This window comes from Pteropus vampyrus, unplaced genomic scaffold, assembly GCF_000151845.1.
Source record: "Pteropus vampyrus isolate Shadow unplaced genomic scaffold, Pvam_2.0 Scaffold283, whole genome shotgun sequence".
In the NCBI taxonomy this organism is placed as follows: Eukaryota; Metazoa; Chordata; class Mammalia; order Chiroptera; family Pteropodidae; genus Pteropus; species Pteropus vampyrus.
Window position 1 is genome coordinate 1,463,715 of NW_011889064.1, and position 21,222 is coordinate 1,484,936.

At 43.6% G+C, this 21,222-nt stretch overlaps 2 protein-coding genes across 10 annotated transcripts in view; one reads left to right on the forward strand and one right to left on the reverse strand.

The window, feature by feature from the left end:
* Positions 1-4,377, forward strand: part of GSG1 (germ cell associated 1) — a 17,055-nt gene extending 12,678 nt beyond the window's left edge. For 4 of the 8 annotated variants that reach the window (XM_011375993.2, XM_011375992.2, XM_023520869.1 and 1 more), the window contains 2 exons: positions 1,953-2,064; positions 3,962-4,377. In XM_011375993.2, the coding sequence (XP_011374295.1) occupies positions 1,953-2,064; positions 3,962-4,307 (458 nt within the window). In that variant the 3' untranslated portion in view covers positions 4,308-4,377. Of the gene's footprint in view, positions 1-15; positions 266-341; positions 513-1,189; positions 1,463-1,952; positions 2,065-3,961 lie in introns of those variants that run through there. The other 4 variants (XM_023520871.1, XM_011375995.2, XM_011375996.2 and 1 more) reach the window with 4 other exon arrangements.
* Positions 4,378-5,078: 701 nt separating this feature from the next.
* The window catches only part of FAM234B (family with sequence similarity 234 member B), a 36,758-nt gene continuing 20,614 nt past the window's right edge, over positions 5,079-21,222 (reverse strand). For both annotated transcript variants that reach the window (XM_011375990.2, XM_023520868.1), the window contains exons 6-13: positions 17,120-17,267; positions 16,613-16,754; positions 15,429-15,572; positions 15,175-15,256; positions 12,538-12,693; positions 9,977-10,094; positions 8,219-8,439; positions 5,079-7,650 (exon numbers count right to left, since the gene is read on the reverse strand). In XM_011375990.2, coding sequence (XP_011374292.1) covers positions 7,642-7,650; positions 8,219-8,439; positions 9,977-10,094; positions 12,538-12,693; positions 15,175-15,256; positions 15,429-15,572; positions 16,613-16,754; positions 17,120-17,267 — 1,020 coding nt within the window. In that variant the 3' untranslated portion in view covers positions 5,079-7,641. The remainder of the gene's footprint in view (positions 7,651-8,218; positions 8,440-9,976; positions 10,095-12,537; positions 12,694-15,174; positions 15,257-15,428; positions 15,573-16,612; positions 16,755-17,119; positions 17,268-21,222) is intronic.

Here is a 21,222-nt window from a genome sequence, read left to right on the forward strand (position 1 = left end):
GGCAGCAAACAGTGTTGGTTAACACTAGGTCATTCATCAACTAACTCTTCCTGACACAGGAACAGAAACTGTCCCTGTGTAGGCACTCTCAGGGAAACGTGGAATTCTTCACTGTCAGGAATTTAGGAGACAGAAATTAATCCTGGTGACTTGTCTCTGCCATTCATTCATCCATGCACTCCTAACTGCTTTCAAGAAGAGACATTTAGAGCCTGCCCTACTACATGCAGGGCAAGCACCATGTCGGAACAAACAGTGACGCCAGGTATGGGAAAGGGGGAAGCGTTCCTCCCAGCTGTCCACGGAAGCACCTCCATGAAACCGGACCTTGTCTGTTTCAGGGGAGAGGTGCCGAAGCTTCACTGAACTCACACCACCAACCGAGAGAGGTGAGAAAGGACTACTGGAATTTGCCACGTTGCAAGGCCCACGTCACCCCACTCTCCGATTTGGAGGGAAGCGGTTAATGGAGAAGGCTTTCCTCCCCCACCTTCCCTTGGGGCTTGTGGCAAGTATGTGGGTTTGATAACAAATTTAGTTGTCATTGAGTCTGGGGCTTCTCTGGATCTAAATTGTTCTGTGATCTCCTGCTTTCTCTTCTTCTGAGCCCCACAGAGTGACACAAATTCCCTCCAGAGCTGACTTTCATTCATATGCAGGAATGCAAAAAAGGAACAGCGGGGGACAAAGTTCGTAAATAGAAAACCACCAACAGCTCTAACCTACTCTTGTTGCCAAGTAACCATGTGGAAAAGCTTAGGTTTCTCCTTTTTTGCTCCAACAATTTTTTTTTTTTTTTTGTAAAGTGAGAGAGAAGGAGGGAGGGAAGAAACAAAACTGATTGTCCAAAATGAAATAAGGAATAAGAGAAACAAAAATGATAAATAGCAATGTTATAGCCCTGCAAGACTTTGTGAAAATTAGATTTCTTCTCAAATCTCCCTAACGGTATTTACAGTCAATCAAGTTTACGTGATTATGTATTGCGTACTGAGCAGAGAGAGAGCTGTGGGGTGATAGCAAAGAACCCTAAATTAAGGAATGCTCCCGCCTGGTTTCAGCTCTGTCTCATTCTCCCTTCTCTGATGCTGTGAGGCTTAGAGCTCTTCTAATAGGCATCATTTGTTCGCCATTTGTTCAGTTATTTAACTGGCAGAGTAAGAGTTCATCTTCCTCTGCTTTCCAACAGAGATCCTATGGTTATCATTGGGAGCCCAATTCGCCTACATTGGACTTGAACTCATTAGCTTCCTCCTGCTACTAATGGACTTGCTGTTGTTTACTGGGAACCCTGGCTGCGGGCTCAAGCTGAGCGCCTTCGCTGCTATCTCTTCCGTCCTGTCAGGTGAGCACCCCCAAAGCCGGACAGGGTGGGTGTCCTCTGCTGCCCCTGATGCACTAGCTGGCAGTCTCTGTCCAGAGGGGAGGAACGAGGAGCCCAAAGACAACATAAAGAATGGAGGTATGAGATACGTTACAGGTGTTTTTCATTTTAAATTGAAATAACGTGAAGCTTTATACTAGATCATTATGTACTTTGAAAAATGATGCATCTCTAGAGTTTTTTTTATTTGCAAGTTTTCTCGATATGTTTGCTTTTCAGTTGTGACATACACATAGCTTCTTAAAACTGTTGGCTAAAGTAAGAGATGTATATATAAGATTAAGATTAAAGCTCACACTAGGGGTATGGGAGGAAAGAAAAGTGAGCAGCAGCCCTGGATGCAGAAACTTCCTCCAAAGCTCTAAACCTAAAGTCTGGGATAGCCTATTGCAAAGATAAGCATTCAAGAAGCCCCCATCACATATTAGTGTTCTGGAAATGTGGTGGCATATAGGTGGCGGAATGCCTCACTTGATGCAAAATGAGGAGGTTGCTCCAAGATCACGTTCCCTGTAGACGACAATGCTAGCCTTTCTCTAAGGGTGCCACCTTCCTGTTCCCTCTGTAGGCCTTCTGGGGATGGTGGCCCATATGATGTATTCACAAGTCTTCCAGGCGACTGCCAACTTGGGTCCAGAAGACTGGAGGCCACATGCTTGGAATTATGGCTGGGCATTCTAGTAAGTGCTTACCATCTCCTGAACTCTTTAGCCAGTCTTCATTAGATTTGCTCCCCTCAACTAGATGCTGGCTCCACGTCCTTCTGCCTTCCTTCATCCCTCATCCCAGTGGCCTGTCAGTCAAAGAGAGGCCTGGACCATCAGGCCACACCCTTTCTTCCCCCACCTTCTGAGCTGGTACAGAGAGAATTCCTCTAAGCTTGTTTTGTGAGGCTGTTGTCCAGTTTTTCTGCTAGTACAGCTACAGCAATTACTTCTTCCCCTGATGAGTATGTTGCCTTTGGTAAATGAGACTGGTTTAGTATGGTTTATGGAAATGATGCTCTATATTTTATATATATGATTCGAAGCATTGGAGGACAGAGAAATAGAGAATTAGCCTTGAAATGTGGATTGAATTCCATTCCCTGTGAACTGCTTATTACTCTTCTCCTATAACGGAAAGTAACTTCTTCCTACCTCTATTCCACCCAACTGTGTTAGAAATAAAACGTCCCTTACCAGTCATTCCCTAACCCTTAAAAAACTAAGGGGTCAGTTATTTTAGATTTCTCTTTAAAAAAAAAAAAAAGCAGCAACCATGGCAAAACTACAGGAAGGTAAACATCCTCTTTGTTTGAGAGCTCCTCACTTTCTCGCTTGAAGAACACTCTATTCTCCGACTTGGACTTATATAACTGTCTGGATAAGTACCAAGTACTTTAAAAGTGTGAAAAGACAGCACTGGGCTCAAGTTTCCACACTAAAAGAGGCTATATGGAAACCCATACGTGTCTATTATGAGATCCTATCCCTTTTCTAATGGTAGAATATGTGTTATTTGATTCAGGGGTCTTTGGTCTACTCTACCAGCTGCCACATGAGTTGAGCTCATTTTCCAGACCCAAAATTTCTCACCTTTTGTCTGCCTTCAAGCCATCCTTGGCATTACCACAGCGAAGCTCAGACTATAAAAGTCCTTTAACCAGCTACCACCAGTACCACAGTACCCAGCCGGAGTCTACTTAGTCTGTCAGAGGCAGCAGACAGGAACATGCAGTCCCAGCATGTGGCCTAGCTTTCACCATCACTTGGCCTCATGAATTCCTTCACTAACCGCACACAACTTCCTGTTTCCTGGGCTTCCCAGAATCGTCGGGAAATTTAGGGGTTTGACTATCCAAGTTTTAGAACTGTGTTTGAGAAAGTCCTCTGGTATCCTTCCTTCTTTGTTGCGTCCATCCAGCTTCTCTTGCATCCACTATAAACTCCCTCAAGCTGAGAACATCGTTTTCATAATGGGCAGATTCCACTAGTGTAACTTACAATACCTCCAGATTTATAGTAAAAGTTTCTTGAACTGCTCTCACAGACTCAACTCTGTGGGCCCTTAAGACTGCTAAGCTCAAAACAAAGGAAGATGGAGGATGACTCCAGCGTCTGAGTGAAGGGATGGCTCTGCTGGGGTAGCAGGGGGCTCCCTTCGTATACATTGTGTCCATCGTATACACTGGAGCTGCAGGCCTAAGGAGATTATACAAGGGTAACTGCAGCTTGAAAAAGAGTAGTCAAAAAATTGCGTGCATGTGTTTATACATACATACATACATATAATGTATGCATATATAAAATAGGTACACCAAGTATTAAAAAGCACGGCACTAACAATCAATTCAACTCCTAGTCTGACTTTAACACTACACAAGTCTCTCTTTTACCACAAAATGTCCAGAATGTGCCCTAAGCCAGACCAAATTCGGTTCTCTTGCCCACATACCTGCGATATGGTGGAAAGCCCCTAAATCCCTATGAGGCAGCAGTCTAGTTTATTAGTAGGAAGGAATCACAGCATTTTTCTTGCAAACCTGTGAGAAAGATTCTTACTATCCAATTTTTTGGTATGTTTGTTTGTCCCTAGCACAGCCTGGGTTTCCTTCACCTGCTGCATGGCATCGGCTGTCACCACCTTCAACACATATACCAGGCTGGTGCTGGAGTTCAAGTGCAAGCACAGTAAGAGCTTCAAAGGAAACCTGAGCTGCCTACCACATCACCACCAGTGTTTCCTCCAGCAGCTGTCATGTGCAGCCCACCCGGGGGTTCCTTTAACCAGCTACCACCAGTACCACAGTCAGCCCATCCGCTCTGTCTCCGAAGGAGTCGACTTCTACGCAGAGCTACACAACAAGGGATTCCAACAAGGCACCAGCCAGGGGCTAAAAGAAGAGCTGGCTGGCTCATCTGTAGAGGAAGAACAGTGTTAGGAGTACGTGGGTTTGGAGAGCAGTCTGAGCCCTACTTTACATGTTTGTTATCAACATGTGCTTAAGCCAATGTCTGTTTCTTGAGCAAGGTTTTTAGAGGTTAAGAATAAGGGTACGTTAAAGAACAAGTCCGAAGGGGAGGTGCCAGGGTGCCACTGCTCCCTTTTCCTCCCCAGCTGTCTCCTTTCACCATCCCCCATGTCTCACGGGTTCAGAATGCCCTTCTCTTCTTGTTATGTGCCAAGTTCTGGGCTAAGCAATGGAGCTAAAAAGAGGAGTAACATGCAGTTCCTGCCCTTTAAGGGTTTATCAACCTGGTCATCTGTCTGGGATTTGGAGAAATAGAGAAGGGCAGCAAATCAACGGGAGGTGACTGTGGCTCAACTTCCCATGGAGCACTCGAATTTCCTGGAAGTCACAGAAGACGAAGGCACTGCCTATTACATGTCCTGCATCCACACAGAGGGTACCCAATGGAAATTTACTGGAAAATTATCTTAGAAGCCATTAGGAGACTAGTTTAGGTGAGAAGGCTCCTATCACATGCAGGGACAGGCCCACTCCCAGAAACGGCCCGCCAAGGCTGTTCAGATAGGACTATGGTTCCCCAGTAGAGAACCATAAGGGAGACTTCCCTAGTGAACAAAGCTGCGTATACACTTCTCTCTGGATCCCCACCTTCTTAACCATCCACTCGCCCTTTCTCTTTTCCACAAGGGAAAACAAACCATCCTGGATGGCTAAGAAGAATGAGAATGGCACACAAATGCGTTCCTATACATAGTATTTATTTGTTCTGCAACAATTCACATTTTAAATAGTACTTCCTGACAATATACCAGCTGGCTCTTCTTAAATATGGGCAATAAGGACAGCAATTCACATTGAAGGGCTTGGTATCACCATACCACACGAGAAGAGTGAATAGAAGCCATTTGGGGGATGGGGGAGGATGTGGTCTAGGATGGGGGTGGGGGGCAATGATTTGTAAGGGAAGGAGAGAGAGACTGGGAAGAGGAAGACCTCTGCATTCGCTAGTCTGCTATCTATTTCTAGGTAGTTGTCATATTGCCTTTGCTGGCAACCTCATGCCAAGAATGGGGAAAAAAAGCAGCATACTTCCTGTCTCAGCTATCTGCGTGGGTGGATGCCTGCAAGGAAAAGAAAGTACAGGGAAACACTGGACAAGAAACCAGCATCCACACTAGTCAGACGAAGCTTCCTCAGTCTTCAGCCACCTTTTACACCCTCTGCACTGGCTGCAAGAGGGAGAAGAAGCCTAACGCCTCTACTGTGATTAGCAAAGGGATTCAAACTTATCACAGTCAAAACAATCTATGTTAAGTTACTCTGCAAACACACCATGAAAAATTTAGGGACATTATGTTTTTCTAGCTTCCGCTTATGTATTTCTGGGACTCACCCAGCACAAACAGTCTTCTGTCCAAAACAATCCCTTCAAATCAGGTCCTCAGAAAACAAATTTGCACTTTATTCCTGCCTAACGTGGCTACCTTCCCAGAAAGCCCCAACACGGTCGAGAACCAGGTTTAGGTCTAGATGGCTCGGCCCAGGCTGCAAGACCACGACCCCGGTTTTAGGTATTCAGTCAATTATAAATTAGTCCTCAGAAGTCTCCACTAGTCCAAACTAGATTCTAGGCTCTTCAAACCTTAGAAGTGAATCTGGAATTATCCCCATGCTCTCAGATATCCTGTAACTGTTTCCCCCAAGTTTACAATAAGCTTGGCCCATGCACGCCTTTCAAAGTGTTGGAACCAAATGTGCTCTGAGGGGCTTAAGGCAGGGGGTGCCCAGACAGCTGGGAAGGCCAGTCTGCAGGCCAGGCAGCGTGCCCGCGTGGAGCTGCCGCTACCACACTTCCATGATGGCATAATCTTGCCGCTGAGGCAGTTCACACACATCCCTGTAATTTGGGATCTGTAATTTTCTATAATCTCTAAATTTTCTGGAATCCCTTTATTAACACAAGCTAAAAAGATACAGGCTCAAGTAAAAAGAGAACCTGAGTTGCATTTGGGGATGAACTATCAGAATTATTCAAGAAGGAAAGCAGTTCTCTACCAGCTAACGAGGGATTTTCAGCTAAACAGTGACCTAGAAGTTTAGTAGAAGAGAACATAATAGAAGTAATATATTTCTATAGAAGGGAGAATCGTAGGAGAAAATTCTAAAGAACTTAACCAATTATAAAAGTTATAGTATTTACATGAGAATTTTTCTTCAATGCGATGCTTCAAAGGCTCTACGAGGAAGGAGACGTGCAGGGCAAAATGGTTGCACACTGGACCTGTGGAGCAGAAGTCCAGAAACAGCTTTGCTCTCGTCAAGCAAAGTAAAATATCCCTGAATAGAAGAGAGCAAAAGAGAACAATGGGAGGATGCCCAGTAGAAGATGCTAAGAGAGCAGAGCAGAGATGAAGCAGAGATAAGCATATCTGCCTCGGTCGTTCCTGACTTCTGGTTTTTCTCTAAGCTGAGGACAGTGTACACATAAGCACTTCTGGAGTTACTGCAGTAAAAAAGACGGCTGGCAGGACGACTGAAGACATATGTAACATATGGACCTCGTCAGAGGTAGGTCACTGAAGCTATATTTTTCTTGCTCCCCTTCTGAGAGGAATATCATTATTCTTATGGTCACTAAATATATAGAAATAGAAAGTGTGAGAGAACAGGATACATCAGGCAGGGAAGAGATGAAAATGCTTGGATGGCTGTCTCGGTCTCCCACCTCCGGTCTTTCTCACTGCTGCGAAGGTTGAGAAGAAGCTAAGGAACAGGTGGGGAGAGAATAAGTAGAAAAATGATGAGTGACCCTCAAAATTAGAGGCAGGCCATCCGGAAGCCTCGAGATGATCAAACAAACCAAATGTATTTCAGAAGAACAAGAAACTGGGTCCCTGGAGCTTAAGAAATATCTAGAAAATATTCCATCGCAATGCTAAAAAATATACACACGGCTTAACACAAAATTAAATGTTCCAGTAGAGAACTTCACTGAAATTTCCCAGCAAGAGTTTATAAATTAGACATACAAAAAATAAAACACAAGATTCACATTTCCAAATTATCCACACAGAGTGCCTAGAGGGGGTTAATGCAGGGATTGAAAAGGTAGGTAAAATACCCCAGCCACATGGTGCGTGCCGTGCCCAAAGAACTGCAGCACGCCTTCCACAGGGCTGTGCGACAACCACACAGCGGTGGTGAGATGAGGATGACGACGTCTCCCTTCTCTCCGAAGAACTGAATTTACACTGACAGGAGAGACACGCAGCCATTCTGTTCACTTCTGAGACCAAAGATTCCATCAGACGACCTGGGGGGAAAAGGTGCAACTATCAGCGGCTTTCATTTTTTCATGGTAGAGAAATGGAAGAAACCTAAAGGTCAAGATAGTCCTCTATTTTCCTGTCCTTTTGTATAATCCCAATGGCTTATAAGTATCCCTCCAGAAAGGCTTAGACTTTTATCTTTTTCCATGTTAAGCTCTTAAATTTTGACCTAGACCACTGTATTGGGGAGGGGGCCGGAGCTTTAGCATTTTGAGCAAGATAATTCTTTGTTCTGTGTAACTGCCACAAGCCCTGCATGTTAGCATCACTAGCCCCTACTCAGAAAATACCATTAGTATCCACCCCTGACAGTCACTGGGACAATAAAAACCATGACCCCACATTTCCAAATGCCTGAAAACAACTGAGTAACATTTCTCAACGATCATGAAGCACCCTTAGAAAATAGCGCTCGTCCAAAACAACTGGTTCTTGGTACCCAGCTACTCGAGAAGACTCCCACTTTTCCTATTTTCTAAAGAGCAAAGCTGGGGTTGGTATTTGTCCTAAACCCTCAAAAGTAATCAAATACGTCTGTCAGAAGCTATTCACCTGCAAGGGAGAATCAACAAACTTTATCCTAGAGAGGAATCTTCGCAGTTCCCCCCGGCCGATTTTGGGGGTGGTCTCCTTTAGCTGGACCATTTGGCCCTCCATCAGTGCCCACCGCAGACTAAGCTTGCTGACCACCAGGGGTGCCGGATGGCCTTCGGAGCTTGGCTCCATTGTTCTGGTAACATAAAAGGCGTCTTTCCAGAGGTCGTTAATTCCAACTGAGGAAGGACAAAAACAAGAGCAGTTAACAAAGGCAGAAAAATTCCACCAACAGGAGAGTGATTTGATTCAGCAACTAGATTCATTCATTCATTTATTCCTTCATTAATTGATACAAAGAAGTTTACTGAGCACCTAATACATGCCAGACACTGAGCTAGACAGTGCATCCATAGTGGTGAAGGACTGGATGCCGGCAAAGCAGCACATTCTTTTCAGTCTTCGTACCTTTTTATCTCTGAAGCTGTTTCTAAGAAAGCCCCATATCGGGAAAGAAGAGGATATATCAACTATGGTGACCATTCAGTAGGAAAATGAGCACAACAAATGAAGTTCTAAGAATTCCTAGAGTGTCAGTGCATGGTCACGTAAGCTATTCATTACCTCTTAGTGTTTATTTTGCCTCATCTTTAAACCAGGTGTTGTAATAAAGATGGTCTTGATTCTTAATTACCATTATTTAATGTTCACTGAATGACAATATTTTATGCTAATAATGAAAAATAGCTCATTTAGATCCAACCATGGGATTTTGCAAGCTGACATCTCCCGTATCCTGGCCCCTCACCACACACAAAGCCAGTGGACAGGTGTGCTTACAAGTTCGAGATCAGCTATTCTTCCCAATGTATCCCAATGAATTGAGTCACAAGCATTAGCTTCAACTTCAAGGCAAGAAAGTTTGTAAGGTGAAAGCAACTCTTTGAATGACAAGAGAATATGGAAAGAAGTAAAGGAAATGCAGCGGTCTGTTCTTCCTGTCCCTGCCGGGGTAGGACCCCCATCCTCCCCCGGCAGGGCCAGGAGATTCCCTTAGACCAGCCCAAGGCAGCAGTGGCTAAGTTTCCAGGGCTTCAGTTTCCTGAATTACACGTCTCTAATCTAGGATCCCAATTTTCCTACATGATATGTATATGAAGTAGAAAAATACTTTTAAAATGTTAACAGTGGTGATAAATGGTAAGAGTACGGGCAATTTTTCTTTTTCCCTTTGATTTTTCTCCTGGCTGCCTTTTCTATGCAATAGGCATGTTTACTTTTACTCGTCAAAGGAAAATCTCTCCTGATCAAAAACCGATGCCCTGAGAAAACATTCCACCTCCATCATCTCCGTCACTGTCAGTTCTAAGTCCTGAGCAACTAAAGAGTCAAGAAACTACTCTTATTTGCATTCCCGGCCCCTGGCGCAGTGCCTGACATACAGCTGACACTCAATAAACGCCTGCTGAGTGAGTGGCTGCATGAATCACTACCAGTCCTTTGGGAACGAGACTGAGCTTTCCCCTCAGCCTGCAGCATAGTCAGAAGATATGGGTCCTCACCCTGTGAGCCTGGAGCCCCTCCCAGAGGGAATACTCCAGCAATGGTCCCGGGCACCAGGGACACCAGAGAAAATCTGAGTGGCTCAGCGCACACACCCTGCTGTCATCTGAAAGCACACATCCTTCCCTTGGTAGGACAATGTATCCTCACACACAGCCAGCACATCTCCCGCCACATGTGTATATACAGACCCCCACCGGCACTGGGACTGACCCTCTGAAGCCGTCACTGTGCCCGTGGCATTGGCCAGATCCAGAAGAATCGAAGGGAATGTTGGATGCAGGAGGTAAAGGTGGTGAAGGCTGAATGGCTCAGTTCCTAGGATGGCATCCTGACAATGAGAAGCAAAAGGAAGAGCAAAAGTAACTCTGTATTCCCACACGATGGTCTTCAGATGAAAAGAGCAGAGGACACAGTGACTGCTAATTCCTCTCCGATACTAAGACCTGATATCAACTACAAGGATGTGTTAGAGAGAAACTCCCTACGTAAGAGACATATTTCGAAAAGCTCAGAACTCTGACTAATCTTCAAACTCTAACTTCAAACCATTATAGCTAGAAAATGCTTTCTCTCTTATAAGGAAAAAAAGAAAGAAAGGAAAGTTATACGCCCCAGGAGAGAAATGTAATACAGAGACCTCACAGTCTCCTGCTCATGGAGCGTTGGAGTGCTGGTTCATCCCCTGTAGCAGGTGGGGATGAATGGAGACAAAGTCTACGTATGTGAACATAGCACACCAAACACATCTCCTCTCCTTGGATATTAAAGCCAGTTGTAAGTGTCAGGCTAAAAAAAATCACAAAAATCTTATCAGTTCTGGAAATAAACAGAACGTTGACCAGAAAGAAGCAAGTCTTTAACTATAAAACAAAAACTGCAAATTCTGAGTGTCAGTCTCCAGACTCTCTACAGAAGAACCGCACACGGACCTTCCTTTAACTGTAACTTCCGTGCACGGTGACGTTCAGCAGCGCACACACATGCAGCCACAGAGTTGTTAACGCACAGAGATACCGTGCATGGGTTAGTAAACAGCTGCTCTAGTGAGCTCCCTGAGAACCTCCCCTCCCCAAGACCATCCTGGGCCTCTCCTCGTGGAGGAAATGGAACCCTGAGGGACGAGCGGCATCCTGCTCCTATATTGTCAGCGTGGGAAGAAGTCCACTAAGTGAGGAGAAACGTGAGCAGGAAGCTTACAGCTGCCACACTCCGCCACACTCCCACAAAGCAGAGAGAGGGCTTTCTCTGCACCATTAGGAGCCCAAGCACAATGGGGCAGATCTCTGGCTTAGCTAACATGACAAGAAAATAGTCAAACTCCTTGCTTACTGCCCACAGAATAGCCCAAATTCCTTAGCATGAAAAGCACTAGAGCAGCTGTTTACTAACCCATGCACGGTATCTCTGTGTGTTAACAACTCTGTAGCTTACACCACTTACCCCAAATCTGCCTTTTCCAGCCTTCTATTATTTACCTGCTCACCCCATGCTTCAAGAGTGTCTGATGATTATCTAAACACATACTTCACTTTGCTCTAACCTTTGCCAACCTCATTTCCCCCTTAGACTCTCTAACCATCTTCTCTAGCCCATTTCCACACATTAAAATACTTCTTGTCCTTGAGTCCCCAATGAGAATGTCACCTCTTTCATGAAAAGCTCCCTAATCTCCCCAAAATGAATATCTCCCTCCTTTTGTGCTTCCATCTAAACCTCTTATCTGTACTTTGTTTTTTTTAGATGCTTACATTTGAGAGTCATCTGGTCCAATCTCTTTATTTTATTACATGAGGAAACCGGGAAGTTAAAATGTTAGACAAACTGCCCAAAGTCACATGTTAGGGCATGGCAAATTTAAGACTATATTCTAGATTTTAAGTAAATCCTCAAAATGAAGGACTATATTAGCATCTTCGTTCATGGATAAAGAGCACAAAGCTCAGAAAAGTTAAGTGACTTGTCTGAGAGCACACAGTTGATGAATTCAGGATTCTCCTCCTTCAGGCTCCCCCATCATAGGGGACTGACCACTTGCCTTCTCTAGAGGGCCAGCACTGTTTTCAGCTTATCCTTATGTCTCTACAGGTGCCTGGGACATAGTAAGTGCTGGTCAAAATGTGTTAAATGAAATCAGAGTGGATCTCTCTAAAAACTCCCAGGCACCCTGACTTGTCAACCCATCAAGATACTGCAGTAAAGCATTTAAGACTTTTTAAACTCTGCCTTCTACATATCAGACTTTCTCTCCCATAATCCCCCCAGGTGAACCCTCAACTTCAATCCAATCGATACCCCTCCTCACTGCTTTGCCAGCCCTGCCCAACCCCATTTCTGCTGTCTCAGTTTATTCACCTCCAAGCCCAGCTTCGCCCTCCATAAACTTCCCTCGCCCATTCCAAACTAGTCATAAAGCTCTCTCCAACAACTGCAGCACATATGGATCATCTACAAATTTGGATCTGGAGTCTTAAGAGGACTTTCTATCCTTTAGCCTCCCACGGTCCCAAGCCAGTAACCAGGGGCTGTTGTCAGTTTTCACGCAGCTTGACTAAAAGGCAAAAGCGGGAAGCACAGCTTAAGAGGAAGTAGGTTGCTGTTCTGCCCATTCAAATGCTGTTTTGTCCTACCCATAATCACTTGGAATTATAGCTAGTCTAATAACACCTCCAGACCCAGTCAACCCCACAGAGCAGTTGCCATCTGACAAAATGACAAAGGGATGGCAAAATGACAAAGGGATCCTCCAAAGGGATCCTCCAAAGCTCACTCACAGAATTGGGAGATGCAGCTGGCAGCTCTTCAGCCCAGAAGAGGAAGACAGACTTCTGGTCTGAAGTAACTGCTGAGGTGGTTGGTGTTTCTTTCATGTGACATGGAGCACTGTAACTCCAAATAACAGAGCCAGAGTCCCCATCCACCACCATGATCTGCAAAAGAGAAGATAATGAGTACGGCCTGTCCTCAGAAAGGCAGCACGCCAAGAAAACACACACACGCACGCGCATGCCAAACCACATAGATATTATATTAACAAGTTCAGCTTATTAGATGTGAATAAATTGGGTGTGCAGAGAGCACTAAACAGCAACTAGGGGCCAGGAACCAATTTTCTGCAGCCCTGTTCCCATTTCATAGAGTTTAAAGAACTGTAGAATTCTCAGGTGAGAAGGGGAAATTATAAATTATCTAATCCACCTCTTATTTTATAGAGGAGAAGATGGAAGGTCAGAGACAGGAAACGACTTAGGTTGTTCCAGGTTTCTGACAGCCCCTGGACAGAGCAGCCATTCTGCAGTGGTGGTGCTGAGACCGGATGCCAACAGCGGTGCCTCATTCCTGCTCCTTCCCCCTCCCTGACTGCAGCAACGCCTAGAGAACAGTGATCAAGGGAACACTGCGTCCTATGTGCTATGCTGAGAGCTTTCTTGTTTGACTCTATTGATGTCATAGCACATGCAGCTTAGCCCTCTGGTAGTCTCAAATTTAAAAAGGCACAGTCTAAACAGACAAGAAATAAGAGAAAATTTGCTCCTTAGTTGCATCTCTCAAAGGATTAGTAAAGGAATTGAATTCATGATGCTTGGCAGCATTTATACCTCCTTTCACCACAAACATTTCACACCTCACAGTTCTGGAGCCTGTCATTTGCCAAAATCCCCAAGAAATTCTCCCATCTACCTCCAGCCCCAGTGCCTCTGTCCTTCAGCAAATGCGACAATCTCTTCCCTGTTCTTCCAGTCCCTCGGGCCTTGTTTTTCTCTGCCCAGGCTCAGGCTCTGACTCACAAAAGGTCCTGGAATCGCCTGGAGAGAGAACCTCCTCTGAGGAAGCGGAGAGGAAACCAGGTGAGGAGTTTCAGATTCCCTTTGTTAGTCTTGGGCAGAAAAGAAGTCTAGAGACACTGCACTAAACGATTTTATCCAGTTGCACATACTATTTCATTTAACTGTCACGATAATCCTATGAAGATACGCGGTGTTGTTACTCATTTTACAAACGTAGAAACCTCAGCTAGGCAAAACGGTGTAATGTGCCCAAGGTCACCAATAAGTAGTGGAGCCAGGATTAAAACCCAGGTTTAAACCCCGAGCATCTCAGTTTCTAACCAACCTATTATGTATACCCTTCTCCTTTAATTTTCCTTGGAATGTCAATGAAAATTCCAATCTCTATCTGAATTCCTTTGAAATACAATCAGACATTGCTTCTTTCCTATAAGTACTGCTGGAAGACTCTCCCTAAAGGGATGTTGCATCATCGGATCTGTCCTCTGCTCGTGACCAAATAACCCTACTGCCTCCAACACCTCATCCAAATTTTGCATCTTTGCTTTCAGGGCCCTCCATCAGCTGAACTCATTCTGACCTCTCTGGTGGGACTGCCCCTCAGCCCATCCTCATCCTTCCAGCCCGCAAACCTCTTCTCTGCTCCCATGTTTCTGCACATCTAACCCCTGACCAACATGAAGCATCTTGACTCCCTTCATTCTGTCTGCTCCCCATAGCCCCTGGCACTGTGTGAAGCTTCATGGCAGCACTTAATCGATGTGGTAGAGCAGTGTGCGAACAGGCACTCCAACGACTACAAGCCACAGAGACAGGGGTCTTGTCTTCATCAGTGTTGTGTCTCCACACACATCTCTGTGCATCCAGCACAGAACTTGGCATGATGAAGTGACAATTAGTGTTTGCTGAGTTCACTCTCAGGGAACAGTGTGCAATACATAGATATGTATTTTACAATGAAGATAAACTAAAGAGCTAGGTCAATTATTAAAAATATAAAAATTCTAACTCCAACTGTAATGTTAAAGAAATAAAAAAATGGTCTATCCAATCATTATATCCTCACAATACACAATACCATGTAAAATCAGAAAGATCTATTCAGTGTCCTTCGGACATGCCATACCATTCCGCCTCTGGGACTCTGGTCTTGTTGTCCCCAACCCGGCGTGCTTCCCCATCTACTCCCTTCTCACAGAAACACAGTTCAGCTTTCGAGGCCCTGCTCCTCTTCTCTCTTTTATAAAGTCCTCCATAACAACCCAGCCACCACAGATAGCTGACCTCCTCTGAAATCTTACGAGTATATGAATGTATTGAAGTATTAAATTTATGTATGCCTGCCTTTCTCCACCAAGAGACTTCAGAAGATTCCTATAGCCCAACTGTAACATAGGATCCAGATAAAGGTATCCTGTGCAGGAAGGACGTTAGTTAAAAAAGCTCCCAATGCTACAGATTTTAGTACTGAATTATGAGTTTTCGTTTTATCCATTCAGCTAGACTTTGAGTTCTCTGAAGGAAGGGACCATATTTTAGGTTCTTTTTATTTCTCACAGTGCCTAGCACAGGGCTGGACACAAGGTTTATATGTTTTGATTGATTTGAGTCCCCAGGTTTTACCTTTTCCATCCCAACTCCATCCTGTATCTGTAGAAGGAAGTCTAACGTCTGATCATCAGTGAAATACCCAGGAGTAGGCTGACTGCAAATGAGAACAAAGTAAGTAACTGATAGCAAGTGAAAACGGAAAACAAGGACCTCGCTCCCTCCCTTCTCTTGTATCAGACCTAAATATCAAGCAATTGTTCTGGGCAATATTTAAACATGAGAAAGTGGATCGAAACAGGAGACGTGAGGCGGAGCGCATGGCAAACCTGTGTAAGCCTTGAAGGCTCAGTGTCCAGCAAGGTGTGAGATTTTGCCCCCGAAGCAGGACTAGGCCTTGTCTAGTTGTAATCAGGAGGTTGCTGCAGTTGGAATCCGCTGCCTTCACCATCTGGAGTAGTTCAACACCATCACTGAATTAACGAGACCCCAACAGTTAGTCTCCCGCTTGGATGAGATTCCTGACCCACTTATTTTGGCTTTTTCTCTCGGTGCGCATGTTTGTATTTACTCTTGCATTCATCTCCCACCACTATCTTATCAAGTGGGGCACTCTGTTGTTCCACCTGAATTTCATTTTCTTGACCTTTTAGAAACCAAGGATCCTTAGAAAAAGCATTTAGGTTCAAAAGGAACTCATGGGAGAAGTGCCGCAGAGCCATACCTGTCATGTTGGATACTGTGGGAAAGAAAACAGAGCTAAGGAGAACGGCATGGAAGGCAGATGGAGATCTGGACGGGAGGCTTGAAACTGTCATTAAGCTTAGGACAGCAACTCACGGTATCCACTTCATCAAGTTATTTCTTTCTCTGTACAACTGGGACCATTTTATTTAACATCTATCAAATTCACTGAAACAACATGATACTGCCTAAAAAATGCTAGAAAATCATTTGAAACTTCTGGTAGAAAAGAATAAAGACAATTATTACCCAGGCCTGGTGCTAAATGGGTAAAAATCCACTGCAGATGACAAACTTTGTTCTTTTAGTCAAGAAATAAACAAAAATAAAAAATAAGATTTCATGAATGTTATCTTTGCTTCTGACAAAATGATTCCTCCACTAAGAAAAATACAGAGAGAGTAGAGCAGATACTTCAGCACAGTTTTACAAAAGCTATGTTAAATAAAATCTATCTCCCTACCTGAAGGTTCCCCGGCCTCACTCTGCCCCACTCTGACTTAAACCCTAAACAAATATCCTTCCTTACAACCTACGTGCAAAGGGATCACACACCCATCATGGTCACTAACAAATAGATATCAACACATTATGTTATCAGGGAAACCTCTCAATCACGTTAACCAGATCAGAAGATAGTATATTAAGGCTAGCACTGTTTCCCCCACAAGCCTCTGCCCACATATTCAAGAGCCCAACCAAACTTAGAGACTCCATAGCACGTGAGAGCTCAGGAGGTCTCAAGGACAAGATCATATATCTATCCTACCTGTAAATGTCAATGAGTTCAGACAGGTTGATGGACCTTCGCTTTTCCCATTCTGGCTCTTCTATCTGCAGAGAAGGTGGTGAGCTGTCTCGATTTTGGGCCTGAACAAAAATGTCCCGCAGGGCGACAGCCTGGATATTTCCTAGCACCATAGGAAGAACCATCACTGAGAAGTTGAATTTAATAGAACTCTCCCAGGGTTAGGATCTGAGCAAGAGACTCAGAGCCTCATCAGATGAGTCTAATATAGCCCACCCAGACTGGTCCAACATGGGGTGAACTGGAAAGTGATTATGTGGCTGCTGGACAGAGTCTTCTCTTTGGAGAAGGCGGCAAGGGAAAGCAGAGTTAATAACCTGCAATAGGTGGCAGCAGTGAGCAGTCCGTGTAATAGGAGGTGATGAAAGGGCTGGTCAGCAACTCCTGAGCTTTCACCCTGTCTCACAAAAGAGGCCTGATCACACACACCAATGGGAAACAGTAGCACAAACTAGCCTTGCTTCTTACCAAAGCCAAACAGGATGTAGACAGCCCCACTTGCAGTGATGTAAACCTGAGGACCAATCAGATTCCCCACTCCCATGATGTTGTACTTCACAGGTCGGCCCACTGGATTCCCTGTCCGGCCAGACACCAGCAGGAAGCACAGATCTGGCTGAAGAAGAGAAAGAAGGGAGTTGAGTCACTAGAAGCCCTATCGTTTCCTAATCAAATAGTCTGTACACATAGTCATTGCTTCCTCATTAGTTAAGGGTTCAGAAACACTTCCCAAAGTTGGAAAGCACAAAGCCAAACCTGCTTCACTTTATTTCCCTGGAAGTAAGAAAGAGAGGCAAATGTCCCATTCCCTGTTATATACCTGCAATGAGCATCTTTATGGTAGCTCAGACAAGTTCTCTGAAGCACAGCTATTAGTGATGAACAGTCTCCTGAGACCAGAATTCTATCCCAGAGCTAAATATAGAACAGCTGACCACAGGATCTCTACTCTGATACCCAGAAATCCCAGTAATATTTAGTCCCAACAAGAATCAATGCAGGCAGTGATCTCCCATCGTGATATTAATGTTTGGCCTGGCCACTATCAACCTACTCTCAAGCAAAGATAGGCAAACTTTTTCTGTGAAAGGCCGCATGGTAAATACTTTAGGTTTTGAGAGCCAGATGGTTTCTATAGCAACTACTCTACCGCCATAGCGTGAAAGCAGCCATAGGTTATACATAAATAGGCATGACTGTGTTCCAATAAAACTTTACTTAAAAAAACCAGCAGTGAGCCAAATCTGACCTGTAGGCCATAGTTTGCTGACCCCTGCTGCAGAGGATTTTATTTGGGGAATAGAACTGTTGGTTAGGAAATATGAGGACTGTATCAATAATCTGACTTTAGTGAAGCTTTTGACAAAGTTGATCATCATTAATTCTTCAGCCAAGATAAAGAGAAATGGTTTTCAGTGTACCCAGAGAAAAAGTCAATGCCAATCCAGAGGGAGGTTTTAGTGAAATGTCACAGTACTGTGCCACTGTCCCATTCCTATTAATCATTCTCATCAAAGACCCAAATGAATAGAGTTCAAGCTTATCACAAAGCTGAGAGAGACAGCTAATTCACTGTATGAGGAACTCAAAATTCAAAAAAAGTCTTAGGCTGGAAGATGGGTCAAAGTCTGGAAAAAGAAAGTGGGCTATTAATTAATTGATTAATTAAAAGATGTGAGTGATTATAAACAAAAACTGAATCTTAGAAAGGCTATTACAATTTTGGCTAACAGAAATACAGAGTCTATATCAAAAGAAGTAACAATTTCCATGTGTTGCTATAACTGGTTACATTATAAATAGAAAACTATTTTCAAATATAGGCACATTTTAAAAGAGATACAGACAAAATGGAGTGTAAAAGTAAAGAAATCAAAAAAGAGAGGGGTCTGGACTTCGCATGGCATGAGGAACAGTACGAGAAATTGGGGATATTTAACCTCGGGAGTAGCAAGCTTAGAGGAACGAGGTTAACAGCTAAAGGGCTTTCATGGAGAAAGAGGATTAGATTCATTCAGAGTAGCTCTGTGGGGCGGAAGCTGGACAATGAATGGAAGCTATGAGAGAGCAGATTTCTCATCAATATGACAGAATTTTCTAGACCTGACCAAAAGTGAAACAGACTGTCTCACAATTTAGTGATATGCCCATCTGCCTGAGTACTCAAGGAGAGTCTGGGGGCCAAAGAGTCCAGAATACTCCATCAGAGACTGCAGCATGGTGTAAGAGGGTTAACCACATGGCTTTTAAGGTCCCTTCCCACTGGTGCTGTAGGCCAGATCACTTCCTCTAACTTCAAAACTGGTCAGCTGTCCCAAGCCCACCTCACGCTAAGCCCAGATCTCAGAATGTAATTGCTCTAAGTCGCAGGCCTAACATGTTTCTTTCCTTGTGAAGAGAGAGCCTTCCATATCTGTAGCTTAGAGGAAACAGGTTCCTCAGAGTCTTTGTTGCTGATATAAAAGTCAGAAAAGGTCAGTATAAAGATAAAGCCACTGCTCTAAACCCACTGCTTCTCCAGCATTTTTCTAGTATAGTCTACCACATCTGTACACTACTGTGCAAGTAAGTAAATTCTGTGAGGCAAGTTAGGCACTTTTTTTGTTTTCTGATAGAGACAAACAAAAGGCACAGATCAGCAAGAAGCCAACCCTTCTAGCAGAGGCTCCCTCACTATAGAAGGTCCGTGAAGGCCTAAACCATTACCCATCAACCACTGCTGGCTAATAAGATGCCAGATGGGGTATTAAGGTCTAGATTATAAACTTGTTCAATGTCTTGCTATGCCTCTGCTAAACATAATTCTATTAAAAGAAACTCCCCATACTTTCCACTTTGAGACTTCAGAGAATCACTCCCTGATGGATATAATCATTGAAATTTTCCTCAGCCCCCAATCTCATTATTCACGGTAACTGCGATAAAAAGAAAGATTATGTAAATATTTCCTGAATTCTTGGTTCAGTCTACTTCGAGACCAATTGGCTAGTTGAAGAAAAATTAGCAGAAAGTACCCTTAAAACAGACTAGCCTTCAGAAATGTTCCTCATCTTCCTTCCTCTCATCTCACAAACATAAGGTATCCTAGTGAACTAGAACGATGCTCCTCAAAACGCATGATCGGTGGAGCACTTTGAGTTAGTTTATAGTACTCTTGGCAGAAAACCAAAAAACAGTGATAGGTTTAATTCTGTTCTAAATATTACTTGCAGATTGTATAACTCATTTTATATACATTACGAAAATCGCAACAGCAAACACAGGGTCTATTAAAATTAAAAAAGCTATCCAAGGAGGCAAAATGATCTGTATCCACATTTTTCCACAACTATTCTTTGCCAATTGTTCAATTTTTTTGTCCACAAGCATCTCCTGGCAGGCTCACACTAGGATGTCTAAGAAAAACTCTTAGAGGAACTTTGACATAAGCTCAGAGAAAAGCTTTAGAAATAAAAAATTTTTAATTGAGATAATTCTGTTCATTAATGTATTCTTCCCTGTGATTTTGAGGAGAAAAAAAAAACTACTGCGATTTTCCCTGGGCAGAGAATAATCAGCTCCTGGAGTTCCAGCGAAGCATAATTTAAGGACCACTGTACTGGAAACCAAGTCTGTATTGTCACAGCCTAAACTACAGCTATCCTTCTTTGGTCACTGTTGTTATTTCTTGTGTGACTTAAAATTTTTTCTTTATTAGTCTGATGAACTTTCTGTCTGTCTTTTGGTTTTATAATCGAAATAAAAGTTAAATACATAAAATATAATAAAACTAATAATACATACACATGCAAAAAAAATACCAGGCACTACTCTAGGCACTTTAACATGTTAGCTCTAACTTTCATAACAATCCTGCCAAAAGAAATAACATTCCCATCTTACATACAAAGAAACCAGGGCTTGGACAGGTTCTGTGGCTTATCCAAGGCCACAAAGTTACCAAGTGGTAGGACAGGAATTCAAACACAGAACTATCTGGCTTCAAAGCTCCACCATGTTACAGTCAATGAAACCAAAATGAGACAGCTGGGAAAATGGTTTCATAATGGTAATATATTCATTTAATCTCACAAAGCAAATTTATTTAAACCTATGCCCTTGTAATAAGATTTCAAGTAGCATTTCCCATAACAATACTAGGAACTGACTAAAGTTGAAGCATTCCCTATAAGAAAAAAGACCATTTAACATAGAGCATACCTGCAATTCTCCAATGGCCAGAACCACAAGATCTCTAACGCCATCTTCATCTACGTCAGGCAGCACCACCGCTGGGGCAGCCAGGGTACCATTGGATAAGTAGTTTGGATTTAAAGTCCAAATGGCTTTCCCTAGAGAAGAACAAATAGGCTGATCACAATTAGGGCTTTCAGCCTCTGGAAAAAAGACAGACGCAATGCCCCCAGGCCAGAAAAGAGAAACTCAAAGGCTGAACAACAGACAGCAACTACTACGCACTATTTCCTTTGAGTTTTTATCTTATTGGGGAGGAAGGAAGCAGGGAGTGTAAGCTGAAATCCTCAAGTATCTGGCTCATAAACCCATGCAATAACTTCACACCTAGATTTTTT